Source organism: Diadema antillarum, unplaced genomic scaffold, assembly GCF_040938485.1.
Source record: "Diadema antillarum isolate AM-2024a unplaced genomic scaffold, OU_Dant_1.0 seq00000400_RagTag, whole genome shotgun sequence".
NCBI lineage: Eukaryota > Metazoa > Echinodermata > Echinoidea > Diadematoida > Diadematidae > Diadema > Diadema antillarum.
This window is the reverse complement of record NW_027271391.1, coordinates 673346-693666: the sequence shown is the minus strand read 5'-3', so window position 1 is coordinate 693666 and position 20321 is coordinate 673346. Positions and strand designations below refer to the sequence as shown.

The 20321-nt window shown below is 39.0% G+C and overlaps 1 protein-coding gene and 1 pseudogene across 1 annotated transcript; both read left to right on the top strand.

Annotated features, from left to right (window-relative positions):
* Nucleotides 1-918: 918 nt before the first annotated feature.
* LOC139732103 (selenoprotein K-like) lies at nt 919-11807 on the top strand. Its single transcript, XM_071642971.1, has 6 exons — nt 919-993; nt 3007-3091; nt 5491-5509; nt 8582-8652; nt 9259-9360; nt 10285-11807. Exons 1-5 carry the CDS (start codon nt 972-974, stop codon nt 9353-9355), a joined length of 294 nt encoding a protein of 97 aa, XP_071499072.1. The 5' UTR covers nt 919-971; the 3' UTR covers nt 9356-9360; nt 10285-11807.
* A 5915-nt stretch (nt 11808-17722) lies between these two features.
* On the top strand, nt 17723-19912 carry LOC139732139 (uncharacterized; annotated as a pseudogene).
* Nucleotides 19913-20321: the final 409 nt, after the last annotated feature.

Sequence of the window (20321 nt, the reverse complement as noted above, 5' to 3'; positions counted from 1 at the left end):
GTCTTTTAAAGAAAAAAATAAATGTGGATATTGCTCATACGAGACAAGAACTTACCAAATATATGGTGTCGTATTATAGAAATATTTGGCAAACAGAATGGGAAACATCAGAGAGAGGAAGAGATTTCTTCGGAATACAGTCACAGATATCTAAGGGAATACAGTTACAAGGAATGAGTAGAAAGGAAGAAGTGTTAGTACATCAAATTCGTCTGGGGAAATGTAGGCTGAATTATTATCTTTATGATATTAATTGTCACGAAAATGGATTATGTGATTCATGTCAAGTATTAGAAACAATAGAATATTATTTATTGGAATGTAAACAGTATAAAAATGAAGGAAAATTGATGCAAAAAATGTTGAAAATAAATGTATTGAATATTAGAAATATAATGAAGGCTAGTATAGAAGATATATAATTTTAGGGCTTTGTGTGTGTATTTAAAAAATACAAAGCGTTTATAAAGATTGATTATTGTTATTGATATTGTTAGTATTTACTAGCAATACGCACACCTTGTGTGCTCGTATGTTTTGTTAAAAAATACACACACACAAAAGAGTATATTTATATGTATTTGTATATAGATGCACTGCACAAACTGCACTATTAACGGTGGAGGGAAATTGATCTCGCACACTGCCACTTGACAGGTGAGCCGAAACCTAGAACAGAGGGAGTGTGACGTGATCAAAACCCGAACTGAGCTCAGACTCTTTCATGGACTCCTACTATAGCATGGAGAAGACGTGGCGCAGATACTGTAATGAGATTGATTGAAAAGCGCCAATAAACACCACCACCAACCAACCATCTTCTGCTTTTGTTACTCTTCTTTCATTTGGCGTTTGGCGTTATACAGATACCATAGAAAATACAGTCGCTGACTTCAACCACAGCTACAGACAGCCGCACTTCTTCGCGAACCAGTGACGTGTGATTACGACGCTCATCTGACAAACTTAAGATGCCGTATATCTCACAGAGTGGTTAGTATTTATTACGTTTTCACATGGTCTACATTTAAAACATAACTTCCAATCTGTTCAGTTATGAACTAATTTTACCTTAAATGAACGCTCCGTAAAACCTAGGCTCTAGACGTAGGACGTAGACGATCTAAATTGCTGGGTCATACTGTAGCCCCATAGCCTTGTATTCATGTTGTGTTTCTTTGATTTTGTTTTTATGCCGTTTCAATGTCTAAAATTACATGTTTAAACGTTAGTATGGTTGCGTGTCCTGTACATAAACACCCTAATGTTTTTTCTGTCAGTAGAAGCTTAAAATATCTCACAATTTGCCTGAAATTTTACTCACATTTTTAGGCCTTGCCCTAGTAAAGAAAATAAATTTACTCTGAATTCACAAGCGCACGCGCATAACTAGATCAGTTCGGGAAACCCACTCACAAGGGGGGCCCCTCCTTATAAGTAACCCGTCCCCCTTATAAGTAACCCCGTCCCCCTTATAAGTAACCCCCGGGGCACCCCTCATAAGGAGTCTCCACGCTTTTTTGCAATGCAACGCGAAAATGAAAGGACTGCGGCAATTCGCTTGATTATTTATGTCCATAAAGCTTCACAAGTTTCCTAGTTACTCACGAAATTTGAGCAAAATCGGTTTGAGGCATCATATCTAAAATCATGGATTTAAATGCGATGTCAAACGACCCATGCGAATGCTGAAATGCGAGCGATTACTGGCGTGAGTGTCGCCAGGCGCGGCGGCGCGGCAATGCTTGAGTGCAGACGTGGCGACTGAGTACGAAAGTCTCCGTACTCAGTCGCCACGTCTGCACTCAAGCATTGCCGCCCCGCCGCGCCTGGCGACACTCACGCCAGTAATCGCTCGCATTTCAGCATTCGCATGGGTCGTTTGACATCGCATTTAAATCCATGATTTTAGATATGATGCCTCAAACCGATTTTGCTCAAATTTCGTGAGTAACTAGGAAACTTGTGAAGCTTTATGGACATAATCAAGCGAATTGCCGCAGTCCTTTCATTTTCGCGTTGCATTGCAAAAAAAGCGTGGAGACTTCTTATAAGGGGTGCCCCGGGGGTTACTTATAAGGGGGACGGGGTTACTTATAAGGGGGACGGGTTACTTATAAGGAGGGGCCCCCCTTGTGAGTGGGTTTCCCGAACTGAGATCAGAGTCACTGTAGAGAAGAGTAACGTTAGAACTTATGTACTTAATTACAACACTAACGTTAGATTTCTATAGACTCTAGGGTTCTACACAACCCAGTCACTGTGAATTGATTTTGACGCACTCAACTGCACCGTAATTTTGAAACCATCACCCCTACCCGGATACCCTCTAGTGACAATTGTTGTAATAACTGTGGACCGGATTCAGTGATGAACAGAACAAGAGGACACAGTTGTTTAACGATAAAATGAACAACTTTAATCCACTATCACAAACTAGCGTCATGGTAATGACTGCTGCCCTGACCGTATAACTCAATAATAGAATACATGGTCATGGAATATGAATACACTTGTGATAAATGTAGTGCGCGCTCATAATACAACAACAATACGTGTGAAATACATGTAATACCTTTCCAATATGCATTCATAATCTTTGGTATCATTTTGCTGTTGATCTCGTTTAGTTGATTATGATGAATTTCGATATGACAAAAGAAAATTTGGGTCTTGAGGACTCCCAAATGGGAGTGCGCTGTATTTAGATTACACGTATGCAGCGGGGAATAATTTTCCTGGTATCGCATCGCAGTTTGCTATGCATTTTTACACCACTACTACACAAACTAACTTTTTTGTGTGTAGCAGTTTAATACATACAGGTGTATGGGATATCACTGAAGATATTATTTACCAACTGAAATTGCTAATCAAATTTGACTTTGAAACTTCAATATTCCCTGTGCAGTATATAAATGTGTGCTGATTTGATATTATTCATCGCTGAAGATCTGAAACTTTTCCTTAAGTTGTTTTCTCTGTTTGTTTTCTTCATAAATTTAGGGCAACTTCTGGAGTCCAGGTCGCCATGGAGGTTATCAATCATTCCAGAGCTATTTTGGGGAGCAGTTAATTTCATTGTCTTATTGTAAGTATGAATGGAAACTTCCACCAATATTGATAATGTCCAACCGCCAGTAAGCATTTGAAATTAACCAATGAAATGACAGCCAGTTTTCAATGTGTGATTGTAAAGGGCAAGTCCACCTTCAATGTGAATTAATCCATTGAGGACAAGTCCTGAGTATACTCGGGGCAGGGGTCTTACTCTATGGGAAATATGTTTTGTAGCAAAATTAGCCATCCTCAACGGGTTAAGTACATGCAGCAATATTAGTAGGACAAATCAGTGAAAGTTTTTGGGAAATCAGACAATCCGTTCAAAAGTTAAGAATTTTTAAAGTATCTGCACAGTCACTGCTGGGTGAGAAGATTACTACAGTGTATGATGTCACATGTGTACAGCAAATTTCACCAAATTTTACTTTTTGAAAAAAGTGCACATTTCCTTGACTCGTCACTGACTTATGTTAGGAGTAATGATATTCCCCCTTACCTTGTGAAAGAGGGAAGTCAAGTGTTCTATTGTTATGCGAGAAATGTAAAAATACAATGTATGTTGAATTTTCTTTATATTTTCTTTATATTGTTGTACACATGTGACATCACAAGCTGTAGTAGTCTTCTCATCCAGCAGTGACTGAGCAGAAACTTCAAAAATTCATAACTTTTTAATGGATTGTCCAATTTTCCTCAAACTCTTGCTGATGTGTGTATTATTACTGCATTCACTTAATTAACATTTATGAAGGTGAACTTGTCCTTTCAGAGAGTTGCAACATTCATATATCCTACAAGTTCACAAGGACATGCTTTGATACATGAAGGTCATAGAAGAGTTATAAATGGAATTTATATTTGTCGGATTTTCTGACACGTGCCTCAAATTTCATCTCGATAACACTACTTGTACTTTGTTTGGGTACCTTGTGTTATTTCTGTATGTTTACCTGCTGAGGACGGGCTAATTTGCTATGACATTGATAAAGTCGCAGAAGAAAGCAGTTCATATTTGTACTGGTAGTGATTATTTTGCACACTCAGCCCCTTTATTTAAAAAGTTGAATATTTTGAATTTTCATGATCTATTTTTATGTTATACAGCAATAATTGGATTTCTGCATTTTCAGAATCTGTCACCTCCTGATATTTCTCAAATGTTTTGCGTAAATAACAGCATTCATCATTATGATACTCGTAACAGTAATTCATTTCATATGTTTAAGGTTAATACAACTTTTGTTTAAAAATCTGTCAGTTTCAATCTCCCCGTTGTGTGGAATTCTTTGTCAAGTGATATACACTGTCAAAAATATTTAAAGATGTTTGAAAAATCTCTAAGAAAGTGCTTTCTTGACAAATACTGAACCATATCTTTTCTCTATACATTTTCATGATTGTTGCACCTATATGATTTTGTTTTTGTTGTTTTGTTCTTGTCTCGAAATTGCAAAAATATCATTGTGCCTCCATATTCTTGTACTCGTACATACCTGAGAGAACTTATTTCATACAAGGCCTCATAGCTTTTCTCTAGTTCTCTTTTTCATTTCCATGAAGTGTTTGATATGTCAAATATGTAAATCTAATCTTGCTTGTCTGTATAATGTCATTTCAATTGTTTTTGTGAGTTTTGTAACCACCGATTCTTTTATTGGAATGAATAAACGAAACGAAACATACATTCCCACAGACACTTGCCTGAGTATACTCAGGACACGTCCTCAACAGGTTAAGCTCAAAGGTGTATCAAAGGGTTCTATGACATTTGCTCTTACAACAATTGCTCCCATGAAATTTAGTCCACCTCGCCTAAATCAACCTCGCACAAGTCGAAAACTAAGCCTAGTCGGAGCTCAAAAAAAGTCCCAATTTTCTCTTCTTTGAAATCTTTCACGAGGTCAAAATTTACAAGTCAAATTTTGGCTATGTCGAATATTATTTCAAGTCCAGATTTGCATATGAATATATGTTACTTTCATTGCACAAGTCCAGTTCCCACCCCTTATTCAACAAACATGGAATTAAGGCATTCTTGCAGTCTTTCATAAAAACACAAAGAGAAATATGTTATTTATGGGGGCACTGTGGCATAGTGGATATTAAGACTCTTGACTCCCAATTGGAGGACCAGAGTTCGATTCCCGCCCAGTGTTTACATCCTTGGACAAGATGTTTTTACCCACCATGTCCCTCTCGACCCAGGTGTTTTTTGTTTTGTTTTGTTTGTTTTTTTACAGTAAATTAGACAAAATCACTCGCAAATGGTATGACACCAATTTTAGCATGAACATAATTATACAGTCTCATCCTGCAAGAAGTAAGATCAGTGTCGAGTACATTATATTCTTGTTTTACACATGAATCAAGCCACAGGCTATTGGTAATGTCTTGATTCATATTTTCTCCTCCCTTTGGAAATTTCAGCTTCAGGACAATGTTTTCGGTAAGTCTTTATCACTTGTGATATTGTGGTTTTGTTTGCTCAGTAAATGACACACTCTATATTAGAAGGGGACGGGGGACACTTTGTTTCTCTATGTCTTTGGAGACAACTTGCATGTTTCTGATCCCTCCCCCCCCCCCCACCCCCATGGCATAATTTTTACAAACAGGATATCCTTGAGCTGAAGTATGGAAGAAACATGTTTAATGATGGGCTGCATATTTTATGTAATTATGAGTAGTCTTGCTGAAGTCATGGAAAGGTTACATGGATCCTGCAGAGCTGTTTTTCATTCTAAGCAGGATGCTGTGTGGGAGTACTCATCATGTACATGCAAATGTCAGTCTAGTGTACTTCTATTGTTTTGGTCAGTTCCTGCTCAGACTTACACAATCTGAGTGATTCCTGTCCTGCAAAATTTTGACCAAACAAAACTGTATGAACTCCTAGTTATACAATGTATATTTTCTTGAAAAGGGAGATCCAGACTTACAAGATGCTACTGTAGGTCTGCAGACCATTTTTGCTAAATAAACATGAAGCATCCTCTGTTTTCCGATTAGCTGTTTCACTAGAACATCAATGATGTGTTAAATATGTATACAATGCCTGTGGCTACTTTCTGCGCTAATCTCGTACAAATTCAAACAGGCAGTTTCCTTGAAGAATTCCCAGTGGTTTTGAATGCAAAGGGAGTGAAGTTCTGTCCCAAGGTAGTGACGCTGCATACTAGAGTCATTGCTAAGCTCCAAAATTGTGATCTTTGTTGGTTCTGCGATGAGTACATTACCCTTTAAGAAGTGGTAATGATTACAATAGAGACAACAATTTGTTGGCATCAAACATACAAGAACTTCAGGGGTGAGATGAGTACATACTGTAGATATGGCTTCATTGTAGCTTGTTGAACAAGTGATGCAAACTTGTTGCTCCCAGTCATCAGATTGTGAGAGAGCTTGTAGTACTTTCACAGTCCCTTGACAGTGGTATTAATCTTATATCAAAACATTGCTCAAATGATATCATGATATTTGTACAGAATCATCCAGATACAATGTATGATTACAATGATGTTGCCCCTGCCCAGGCCTAGAGTCAAAACTTGTAATAAGCTTAACAAACACTGACACTTGGTGTAGGATTGAATGATATCAAAATTGTGAATACAGATTTCATGCTCTGTTAGAAGTAAAAAAAAAAAAAAAATAAATAAATAAATAAAGCTGTAACTGACTTGTCGTAGTACACGCCTTGCTTGCCTGTGTTTGCTTGTGCGGACTTGCGCTTTGCTTTTGTTTTTGTTTCTGTTTATGTTATATAGCATGTTCAAGTTCAAATTCAAATTTATTTCCATTTTTGACAAGAACAGTAAACATACATGTCACTTTCTTTAGTGACAGAAATAATGGAAACAGATTATATGAATTCAACAGAGTAAACAACAACAAAATCTTATGCATGTAGCAGGGCTGCACACTAACCCATTTTTTTTTTTCCTTACTGGGTCAGACCTATCTGTCAGACCAGTAGATACCCAATTTTTTTTTCCATTTTTATTGGTCTGACAGAAGTGGCAGTGATTTTTACTGGTCAGGGACCATCGAACCAGTGCCAGTGTCCAGCATGGCTCATAGTCATGCTACATGGTAATGAGACAAGAGTATCAATGTGCATTGTGAAAAGAAAAAAAAAATGGGCAGAGATATCAGTGGTCATTCACTTATAGGTTTTCTTTCAATTGTGTTTTTATGCCTCCGCCACGAAGTGGTGCCGGAGGCATTATGTTTTCGGGTTGTCCGTCCGTCCGTCCGTCCGTCCGTCCGTCCGTCCTTCCGTCCGTCCGTCCGTCCGTCCGTCCTTCCGTCCGTCCGTCTTTCCGTCCGTAATGAATTTTGTGGACAAGGTAACTATCAAAAGCTGTTGAGGTATCCTAATGAAACTTGGCATGTATGTGTATTATGGGGTGAAGTTGTGCCTATCAACTTTTGGGTGCACGTGCTCAAGGTCAAAGGTCAAAAGGTCATGGTCAAATACATAAAATTTCACTATTTCCACCATATCTATGCAATGCCTGAAGATATTTTCTTGAAACTTAGTGTATACATGTATTACCCAATTTAGATTCTCTGGTGAAAGTTTGGGTCATGAGGTCAAAGGTCAAAGGTCAAAAGGTCGAGTAAAAGTATTAAAACTTCTTTTTTTCTCTGTAAATTGGAAAATTGTTCAAGGTATCTTCATGGAACATAGTATATATACATGTACTGACTGGCAGTGATTATCTAGAGAATGTAGGGTTCATGGGGTCAAAGGTCAGGGGTCAAAGGTCAAGTGCAACACTTCAAAATTTTACTATTTCCCTCATGTTTATGCAATGCCAGCAGGATTAGTATTTTTTTTTTTTTACACTTGGTGTATGCATGTGTAACCTCATAGAAATTCTCTGGAGAGTTTTTTTTCTTTTTCTTTTTTTATTGCCTCAAAGGTCAAAAGGTCAAAGATCAAGTGAAAGTGCTGAACTAACTTTTTCCTCCATATCTCGGAAGTGGCTCAATTTATTGTGAAACTTACTGCATATCTATGCATGTTCTACCTGAAAGTGATTATCTTATGAATTTTAGGGTCTAAGGCCAAATGAACATGGTAACAATTTACTATTCAGTACAGAAATTGCACTTTTTCTCCATACCGGTACCATGAAAATTACTCAATGCATAAATGTATGAATGGGTCAAAGTCAAGTTAAAGTCCTTAAATCCCCAAATACATGCTCTCCTATTTATCCAATTAAACCAAGTTCAAGGAAGGTGAACATTCAACACATTTCTGACAAACTTGTCATTTCAATATTTTGCCAATTTTGTGAAAATGTAATCACACATTGTCCACATGTACTATCTAGACCTATTAGGAGAATCATGCATTATGGCGGAGGCATACCAGTCGCCATAGCGACATTTCTAGTTGTTTCTGTTATGTTGCATAAGAACAGGGATTCCACTGGTCCCTCACTTGTAAGTTTTCTGTCTTTCCATTCTTGCTCTCACTTTCTCTCATATCCTGTCCACAATTTAGCCGGATTTGACCAGCCAAGGAAGCGGCTACAAGTCTGACTATCGGCAGGGACTGACAGGCAGTGGGGGAAGGTGAAACAGAAATTTGATTTGTAAAAATCTTGTTCTCTCTGTATTATGGCTCATTGAAGTTTCTGTTTCCTAAATTTGAAATCCATTTATCAATCCACTGGATTGATAAATGTGCACAGTACTGCTCACTTGATTTGTATCAAGTCACAAATATGATGCCCTTCTTATACCTATCATCACAGTGATACTGTCCTTAAAGGGAGGATGTGTCAGAACATCAAAAGGGTACATCAGGAGTAAAGTTACACACACACACACACACACACAAACATACAAATGTGAATTTTGTTTTGTATGTTTTTTTTTGTGTGTTTGAAAATATGCATGGTGATGTAGATGGGGAAGAGAGGGTTGGCATGGCAAGAAAGAGCTTTCATTTTCCATTGTGAAACTTTTGAAGAGTAACAGAAGCAAAGTTAATTTTCATGAAAGCATGATATGTAGAATCTGTGAGGCTCCACAAAATGATATGAAATTCCACTGGAAAAAGTGATTTTCGTGACAATTTGTGTTGAAATAATTCTAGAAGAGGAAAATATGTCAATTTTGATGTTGTATTCATTGTGGCTTCCTTTCTCCTTTGCTCTTTGCAAATCAATGATGCAGACCTGGTGGTCCTCCACCCCCACCCAGGAGAAGAATGGGAGGCTTCGGTGGAAGGGGGTCAGGCCCCGCCCCACCCCCTGCTGCAGGTGGCGGATGAGGAAGGTAAAAAGCCAACTTTGTGCGCAGAAAAATGAATGTGCTGTGATTATAATGTAATACTGCAGAAGCTGTTATCTTTTGCTTACAGATATTTTTACAAATGAGGTCACAGACATTTTCAAAAGGTGCTGATTTCGCAACTTGAAACCGGGCTATTATGAGTCCACTAATGCCTGTCTGCTCACAATCAGGTGGCAGCATTCTTGCATACTGTTAATTTTGCTGCCCAACAGTGATTTGTGAAATTCACAGAAATTTAACCCTCGTGAAAATAACAGCTTTTACAGTATGACCATCCATTGCAACTTCAGTTAGGAATGTCCAGCGGTTACATAGGGAAGCAATAAGTAAATGAAATTGACGAAATGGACAGGATTGAAGGGTCACAAGTCCAGTCAACCTCAAGTTAACACAGTCATTTTCCAACTGTAACTTCAGCTGGGAAAGTCTAATGGGAACTTTGTGAGATGTGAATGAACAGCCTTATGACAGCTGCTTGAAAATGCAGAAGCATCTCGGTAGATTCTAAGCAGTCATCGAATCGACCTTGTTCGGTACATTTTCCATTTAAATTGAGACTAGTCATTGGAGTGCATTTTATTCTGGTACTCCGAGACATTTGTTTTCAGAATTAAGTACACATAATTATGTTTTGTTTTTGTTTTTGTTTTTATAATGAAGATCATTACTTCACCATATGCAGTATTGAACAAATCAACTTCATGGAGGCAGTCAATATATTTTCGCATCATTTTTGTTCTGTGATCATTTGTTACCATGTTTCATGGAGATTGTGTTATACAGCTGTACATGTATTTCATTGAAGTGACCACTGTTCTCTGTCTTTTTTTGTTGCTCTGCTTCAACCGCTCCCTTTCTCTCTCTCTCTCTCTCTCTCTCTCACTCTCCTTCTCTCATCCTTCCCAGGTAAATGCCTACTCATCATTAATGAAGAGTAGGCACGACGGAATCCATGGGTAACATCATCATCTTCTACAGTTACAAACAGTTTTGACTTCACGTTTCCAGTCCAGTCTTCCAAGTGAAGGAGGCGTGCGTCTTACACAACTACTTCACCACATGTCTATGACGAAACAGATTTTGTGATGCGGTTTATATATATAGGTTTTTGTATAATGAGCATGTCTGTCGCTTGGGTCTTTTCAGAACTTAATTCTAAACTCCAGTATATCACACAGTGGTCATGTCCTTTAAATCTGTGCCAGGATGTAGCGTGACATTTTAAGACTTATTTTTGGTGAAGATATGTAAAAATAAGGTGGACCTTTTTTTTAAAAAACTCTGTGGTGAAGATAACTACCGGTGTTTGTCCAGCTATTTCCATGAATTGTGGTTCACAAATATGCAGGTCGTCCCTGCTACGCCCCCATGAAAAATCTGTTGTTCAATAAAGCTCAACCATAAAGTTGAATGCATAAATAAAGGCTCCCTATTAATAAAGGCAGTCGAGGATAATAAGTTGTGGATTGAGGTGACAGTTGCTATGATGTTCCTGTGGATTCCTATAAGCAAAGCAGACTTCTTTGCAGCGATGGTATCTGTAAATGACGTCTTGTTTGTAAACTCACATGTATGAGACAGGCTTGACTGATGCGGTAAAGATACGGTGAAACGCTGAATTGAAGTTGGTGCTTGATGTATTATCTTTCTTTCTTTTTCTTGTCTATCATCTGAAAATGGAAGGGATATTTCCTACAGGTCAAGTTGTGGGGTCAGTTCCTCTTCATTATCAAATGTTATTTATCAGAGATCATTAAAGTATTCTAAGAGATATGCTCGATATTTTTATGCGGGCATAAGATACATGTACACTGTATCTGTGAGCCTGGTGTATTTTTTTCCTTTTTTTTCAAATGTTTTATTTTTCACTCAGATATGAAATAAGCGGATCTGTCAGGATAAAGTTTGAAGGAGAAGAAAGATCGCAATGAGAAGTACTGTAAAAGTGGAAATTTTTGCAGTGTGAAAATTCGAGCATTTTTGCACAATTAGAAACTAATAAAATTACATTATAAAATAAAAATGCGCAAATATTTTTTGCATGTTATGTGCAACACTATTCAATAAATTTTGATTCCATGGAATTAAATTCAATGCTTTGATTCCAGGGAATTAAAAAATGTGTGATTCATCATACCCAGCATGAAAAGCTACTTGCGTAAAATTTCAACTGTTACAGTACTCCAGAGAGCATTATGTTGATTGTTACCAGGGGAAACAAATGCATCATATTTGTGAACATTTCAGAGAAAATAGGCAAGTACTATTTAAATTTAGAATGTGATGACTATTTGAATGGTGGTCTGTCTTGGGTGGTTCAACAATGATGTCTCATATTGTAGTTCTTGTCGTAACTTTTAAAAATGAGCTCAGACTACAATTGTATATATATATCACAGTAAGATATTCAGGATATCTCTCTTGCTTTTGATAACCCCCCCCCCCCCCCACCAAAAAAAAAAAAGAAAAAAGAAAAAAAAAGAAGAAATTAAAACATGTATTCTGTGCCCAAATATGTCATGGTCTTAGTGTTCCCACAAGTTCCTTCTCCTAGATGAAGTGTACTTCTCAAAAAATCTTGTAAAGAATCTCAAAATCAGTAATTTATTCTTTAGCCTACAAAGTAAAGGGGACAGGTCATAGCCTGATGACCGAAATGGCTGTCATCATGTATCTGCAAGACAGTGTTCCATGATTGCTTTGCATTAATTTGCTAATGATTTCCAGATTGTTGTACACACTCATTAGGGGTACATTCTCTACCAGTATTTTGTATAATGTATGTTGCTGATGTGTCACTGCTTTTTATTTCCATTTTCAATTCCTCTCTGTGGCAGTTACTTTTTTGCTCAGCATCAGATTACCATTAGGTATGTGCAATGTTCCAACTTCAACCTTCTTCAGAACAGGAATTTTGCATTTACGTACTACATGTAATAGAAATGTTTGTATTTGTATCTTTTGCTGCAGAAACAATGCTGATATTTTCCATTGTTATTAGTCAAAATGTTAAATGCACTGTGCTTTTTAATTTGGACTTTCACTTTATTATGCTAATTTTGGTGTAGTTAATGTATCACTACATATTTCTTGTACATATTTGTTACAAAGATTGGATTATTTCATTAGAGGATCTCAGTCCATTACAGTATAGCATTTACAGTCCATTCTCAGTCAAACTCCATTATAATAAGATACTCAGGACTGCGACATTATTCTTGTCAACAACAAATTTTTGCCACAGCAGAGACCCATAGGTTATTTAAAATAAGTATAACATGTAGAATTACAGACTGTCGCTACCCACTTGCAAGTCAGGAAATTGACTTGTTAGCATATGTTCATTTCAAATAAAGAGTTTAAATAGGTACATGTAGCAATTTTTGTAAACATGTGTATTTGTTGACTCACACTTTTAATATAGTTTTCCAAATTTTTGCTACAAATATTCAGTGTACCCATATTTGTGGGTCTGCAATAAGAGATAGAAAGAGGGAGTGAGAGATAGGGCGGACACTTTACTCGCTTTGATTCCCAACATGCATACACCACAGATTCAGTCACTCCCCTACGACCGACCCAACCATGAGAGTAGATTTTTCTGTGTGCTGAATGAACTATACAAGTGCACCTTCATTACATGTATCACAAACACAGTCATAACAAAATTCTTGATACACTGTACTATGAAATAAATATTCAAGTCCCAAAATTATCTCTAAATGTCTTTATATACTTTACTGTTCAGCTATAATGAATTTTCAATATAATGAAAGAAAACTGCTGGTCCCAGAGAAATTTGTTATTTGATAACTGGGGTCACCTGTACTACAGAAGTGAAGTTGAGTCATTTTGTGTGGAATGACAAGGCAACTTGCGCAAGTGTGTGTATGTTTGTGTTCATGTTTGTAGGACGTGCACTTTCCTACTGCACTTTTTTTTTTTTTTTGGCCAATAAGGCAAGATGGCAACTTGTACAAACTTGCCAAGGTGATGTGAGGGAGACTTTTAGAAAAGCGCCATGGTGCCTTGTTTAGAGCATGAAGGCGACAACACTAGCTAATATTGTATGCATGTAAAGCTACCATAATGTGTATCACAGATATTGGACTTTGTTGTCATGGTAATTACAACAGAATCATTCCTGCCTATTCATCTCAAACTTTGAAAATAATAGAATATCAACTCTCATTCAAGCTTCCCACAACAAACACAAAACACATGATGTATAGAGTAAAAATAAAACAAACTGAACTCGATGAAATCTGGTTGTGCATTGCTTTAATACGGGTGCTGCTTTGCCAAACCCAGTAAGATTTCCAGAATTGAATTTACATATTTATACAAATGTACTCCAATTAATGTACAACCTAACCTATCAAAGTACAACTCAACTGTGAAGGGTACGGCAGAAGCAACTGAAATGGAATAACCCAATTCACAAATACAGCTGTAGAATCAATTAGAATGAAGAGAGATGAGGAAAGGAACAGGGTGGAAGTGATAATGTCAAAATGGCAGCCAAAAGAAAATGTTGCTTGATCTAATATGAGGAGCGAGATAAACTGAAGGTGGCACAGGAGAAATAACGACTAATACACATGTACTTGGGACAGAAAAAGTGCATTAAAGAATAGAAATTAAGCTTCCCCCTACAGAAAATCAAGTACAAATGTATCAACATATCCCAACTTAAAAGAAAAATACCAACAAATAAAAAACCCTACAAATGTTATAATGCCGACTGGTATGCCTCCGCTATACAGATTAACCATCCAAAAAGTCTACAGTACATCTTAACAATATGAGTATATTACAGTTCAACATGATTGGCAAGAGTCTGACCGGACATGTTAAAAGTTTGATGGCACAACCTCAAAATGAGTTGAGTAGTTACATTGTATCCATTTCTTGAACCAAGTTTAATTTGACCTCTGTCCCCTGTGCAAGGTGCGACAATCTTTACAATGAAAATATAAAAATGAAATTAATACAATTAACTCCTGTATTAAAAATATCTTTTAAGTTCTAGTGAAAATCCTTTGGGAAAAAAAATAACAGAGGTTGCAAAATGCAGGTTGGTAAAGTTCAGAATTTCCCTCGCTCCCACAGCTCAGTAGATACCCTGAACGTGTGTTGCAGCAGTCACCGTCTACACATGTAGTACCGAGAGCTAGTGAGAGTTCAGCCAACCCAGTTTCAGATCAGTCGCTTTATGATTGGTCAAAAGCCCTCCATATGACTAGTATAGGACGCCATCTTTGGGACCAACTTCGAGCAAATCACTAGCATAGCAGTCGACATCCCAACACTAATGCTACACATGAAGTGCTACTCTCAGTTGCTCATTATGACTAGTGCTGCTGGCTGCTCTAGCTTCTTGCTCAAATGTGAATAAGTACTCAGCAGTTTGGAGTATTTTAATGTTAAAAAATATATAATGCCCTAGTGTGCAGCATGGAGCTGTTCAAATTAAAAACAAAAAAAAAAAGGGAGAAAAAAAAAATGTGTGAAACATAATTATGCATCGCTCTACCCACAAAGACAACCCAGAAAGAAGAAAAGTGTGGGAAGTAAAGGTTCAACAATGCAATTACAGGAGGGCTGGAAAGACAAGACCAGTCTCTTGTCCGAGGTGAGCCTTGACTTATTATTATTATACAAATTGTAGTTATTTATTCGGCTTTCGGTCACAAATATCAATATTACATTTTTCAAAGTTTGAGGTCAAAACCAATGAGCTGAAATGATTTTGAGTGATGATTTTATAGTAACCACTTGGTAGAGAGGAGGACTTTGTCCATGTGCTCAGATGGTGATTATCTTCATTCTAACGCATATCAAATTTACATGTTCAATCTATGGAAAATGTGTTCTCAATTCAGGTGATTATTCTCTTCACCCTTTGAACCCGAAAGGCCGGAAAACCGGCCGTACGCAGAACGTGCAAATACCCTAAAGGCCGGTATACCGGCCAGAAATCATGTGACTTTGATAACTTGAGTTTTAACTGTCAGGTGACCCCCTAACTGACGTCATCTCACTACAACGATGTGGAGAGATTATTCAGTCTATACTTTCGTTGATTATGGCTTGGATTTGCAAGTTTTGAGCAATAAAAACGGCAAAAAGATGCTATTCTCCAGAGGAGGCTCGTGCGATAATCTAAAGTGAATCATCTGGTGATTATGAGGAAGCTATTGACAAGTCATATTATAGTCAAAGCAGTAATTTTGAAGATGAAACGGACACAGATGATGAGCTAGATGCTGCACAAGGCGATGTACAATCTCAGCCGGGTACCAGCGGGGGAAATAGCAGCTGGGATGCTGTTAGAGCTGGAGCTGGAGGTGATCATGTTGGTGATCGTCGAAGTCAAGGGGGCGTGGCACAGTCAGGGAGTGAGGTAATTGTTTTTATAGCTAACATTACTTTTGTTGATTATCATTATGATTATAATCATTATTGTCATACTGAGCTATTATTGCAGCTCAAATAAAATTGGAGTAATCATAACCACACTTCACAGACCTGTGATTATTTGTTTCTGTTGTATGTATTACCAATGTATTCAGTCATTTAGCAAAATACGCTCAATGTGTTCAAATAATGCAGGGTGATGGTCACGACCATCTCAAATAATGCGGGGTTCAAAGGGTTAAGGTGTAAATATGTATTTTACAGAGATAGCATGTTAACTGTGACAAGAGATATTAATAAAGTTTTAATTGGTGAGCTTAGATCAGTCGGTGCAAACAGTGCTAAGCATGTCAGGTGGTTCGATGCTGGCTAGGGTGGTGCATTCACACTGTGTAATGCAGCTAAATTGGGCAATAAGAGGCACAAATAATAAAATATTATTACTTGGAGGTCACTGCCTAATGCCAAGGGAGTTGTGGTCTAGCTAGTCACACATTTTAGTTCTTAATACATGACTTGTAATACAATGCAAGATAGTCGATGGAGGCAAGAAGAGAGAAGTTTCGTTCAAAAGTGAGGAGATGATGTAACTGTGGTGTAAACAAAGACAATCCAGAGGCAAATTAAAGGCCCCAGAAGTAAACATAAATGAACCCATCAGAGATACACCCTTTGACGTGTGCTCATGTTCAAATAATGTTGACCAGCAGACGGCCTCAGGATTCAGCATAAATGAACCCATTAGAGATGCATCCTTTGACACTTAATCATCTCCACAGAATGCTGACCAGCAGAAGGCCTCAGGAGTCAGCATAAATGACCCAGCAGAGATGCACCCTTTGACACTTGCTCATCACAAAAGAATGTTGACCAGCAGAAGGCCGCAGAAGTCAGCATACATGAACCCATCAGAGATGCACCTTTTGACACTTGCTCATCTCCACAGAATGTTGACCTGCAGAAGGCCGCAGACGTCAGCATAAATGAACCCATCACAGATGCACCCTTTGACACTTGCTCATCTCCAGAGAATGTTGACCAGCAGAAGGCCGCAGAAGTCAGCATAAATGAACCCATCACAGATGCATCCTTTGACAATTGCTCATCTCCAGAAAATGTTGACCAGGAGAAGGCCTTAGGAGTCAGCACAGATGAACCTATCATAGATGTACCCTTCGACACCTGCTCATCTCCACAGAATGTTGACCAGCAGAAGGCCTCAGGAGTCAGCAAGGTTACTCTCTTCAAACAAGGTTTGCCATCCAGGCAATGTCCAAGCGCGCACCGTTATTGCTCGTTTCACCAGGCGTGAGGCAAAGGCAACCTTCATGCGAGCCAAGAAAGATCTGAGAAAGAGAGAGGATCTGAAACATGTTTACATCAACGACGACCTCACCCGTCTCAGGAGCAAAGTCGTCCAAGAGATGAGGAAGGACACAGGCATACTACATGTCTGGACAATAGATGGAAAGATCCATTACATTAGTAAGTCCGATGGGAAGCACAGCATCAGTGTTCTAGATTCGCTGGACAATCTCCATGACATCGGACGGGACGAGGACCGCATCAAGAAGTTGGGGGTTTACCTTGACATCTAGGAACTCGCGGCACATGCCTGCTCCGATGACCATAAATATCATTGCTCATCGATTTCAAGGCTGAAGATTGCAGGGCTAAATGTTTGCGGTATTTCCAAGAAATGTGATTATGGCTTCCTACAAGATTTTGTCAAAAAGCATGATATCATTTGTGTAAGAGTAACATGACTTTATTTGAACACATATCAAAGTGGAAATTGAGATAGCTGGAGCAGAATAAAGTTATGTTACTCTTACTTCAAAAGTGAATTGGAACTGAGTGATTCATTAGCCTTCACAAGATGTACTCACTTATACAACATTGAATCATCAGGACATATCACTACATGGTGGCAGCCGGAACCGGATCTAGCCATTCCCATACCAGTAAGTTACACTTTCAACTTCCAAGCTTCAGCACTGCAACTTGTGTCAGCTTTGCATGCCCACAACAGTACAGCATACCGGACACACACACATGCATAGCCTTAGTTATGTCATGAGCTGCCCTGTTTACCTGCTGTAAGTTATCACTAAACTGCTCAACTTTGGAACACATTTCACAGCAAAATGGGAGATAATAACATTATGCCCAAGATGGATTGGGGGCACTCAATCTCGCCGAGTCCTTCAGAATGTTCAAACAGAGGATGGAACTTTATTTCAAAGTCAAACATACTGCGGCTGATGACCAGGTTCCTACTGTTCTCCTCGCTGTAGGGGAGGAAGGGCTCCGCAGGTACAACTGTTGGGAACTGACTAGCGCTCAACAAAGAGATGTGAAGACAATCTTCGAGAAATTTACAGAGCGGTTAGAGCCCCAGGAAAACTTTAGAGTGTGCCATCTCAAATTAGCAAAAACCATGCAACAACCCAAAGAGAAATTAGATGATTTCGTGAACAGGTGCCGCCAGATAGCCATCAAGTGGAATTTCTTTTCGGTATCAAACGCAAGGTGTTGCCTTTTGTGTTTGTTACGCAACTGTGAATTTCGAAAGTACTTATAGCGCTAGCTCGCATTCTTTCTTCATTCTCGGTTGAGCATTATTAGCTCTACTTCCCGCCCCTCCCCCCTCTGTTGGTTCTTCACGAATCCCCCCCCCCCCCTGTTGAATTCACTTTATTTCGTAATCAGGAGCAAGGAGCATGGGAGTGCGCCCTCGCTCAGTATCCTTGGATGCAACCACGTGTCCTCCATGAATAAATATGGGGGTTTTTTGTGGCCTCCGAGTACTAGTGTCTCGCACATTAGTCTGGTACTGGGCGCCTTGCATCCTTACCTTTCACTCACTTCTCAATTTTTCTTCACTTCCCTTCCCCATTGATATTCTGTTGATTAAATTATTATATTGATGTTTCTTTCGCGAAAGAGCAATGCGCTATTTATATTGTTTTATTAAGCATAATTAATCTTGTTAATTAAAAATCTCTATTTGATTACCCTGACCTTTCACATATTTTGTCAGTCTTTCGACCGTCTTTTTCTCCTTATTGATTTTTTCCCATTCTTTGCTCTCACGAGCTACACGTTGTAACTTATAGAAACATGGTCTACCAAGAAAGAGTCGGTCACCGATCCCCACCTACGCAACCTGGCTTCTGACGTGCTTCCGTCTCTCCTCATGTCCGCTAAAGCTTCTTCTACCACATCTTAATATAAATCCGGTTGGGCCAGATGGGTCCAATGGGCCATCTCCAAACCTGAAGTTCCAACCTTTCCAGTCCAAGCTTACCATCTCTGCCTGAACCTTTGTCACCTGTCCTCAGTCAACGGAGCCAAGACCGCAGCAGATTCGCTCGTCGCTTCAGTCAAATGGGCTCACAATCTTGCGGGCCTTCCTTCTCCTACAGACGATCCTATGGTAAAAACAGCAGTCCAGGGTTATTATCGCATCCACTCGTCCCCAGTTTGTCGCAAAGAACCTGTCACTCCAGAGATCCTGTCAAATCTTCTCGCTTCTCATGGTCACCTCAATGCATCCCTAGTTGACCTCCGCATCTTATTCGTATGTTTCGTTTCTTACCCCGGATTTTTGCGCTTCGATGATCTCAGCAGGCTGAGGAGGAAGGATTGCACCACCCATCACGATCGGCTAGTTCTACACTTATCGTCTTCAAAAACTGACCAGTTTCGTCAAGGCAGAGATGTTACCATCACCAGGACATCTAAACCGACCTGCCCCGTCGTTATAGCCGAACGATACTTTGCAGCACTTGGCGATTCTCCTCATTCTCCCCTACCAGTGATTCGCAGGCTTACTCTTTCCAAGGGTGGCCTTATCGCGACTTCCCACGGCCTTAGTTACACTAGAACCTGCGAGGTAGTCCTAGAGGCTTTGAAGCCCTTTGTTCCGGATGTTTGTAAGTTTGGCTTGCATAGCCTTTGGTCAGGTGGAGCATCCTCAGCTAGCAACAATCGCGTACCTTCATTCCTGATTTCTCAGCATGGCCGTTGGAAGTCGGACAAAGCTAGGGACTCTTATATCAAGTTAGACGCCCTTTCTAACCTCCTCCCTTTTCAGTCTCTAGGCATTTAATCTTATAGTATTAATACTTTATATTGTTATACCGCCTAACGTTTCTCTTGCTATATGAATTATGCTTGTGTTATGTCCACCTTCGCAATGCTCATGCCCGAATTACAACGGTGGATAAGTAAACAGCGAGCTAATAATCATGCTCAGCTCTGACCAACACGTTCAATCTTTTGTCACTGTTTGTTATTTTTCCGTGCTTGTTCTAACCTGAGGTAGATAAAGAAAAGAAATTAACTTTCTGACGTTGCATCACATAGGAAGAAAGTGTGCATTCTCAAAGGACGAGCTGGATGAGCGCCTGATTGAGCAGATCATAGCCAGCACACCAATACCTGACTTCCAGAAAGAGCTCCTCACAAAGAAAGCGCATTTTACGCTCAATGAAGCACTCCAGTTGGGAAGGACGTAT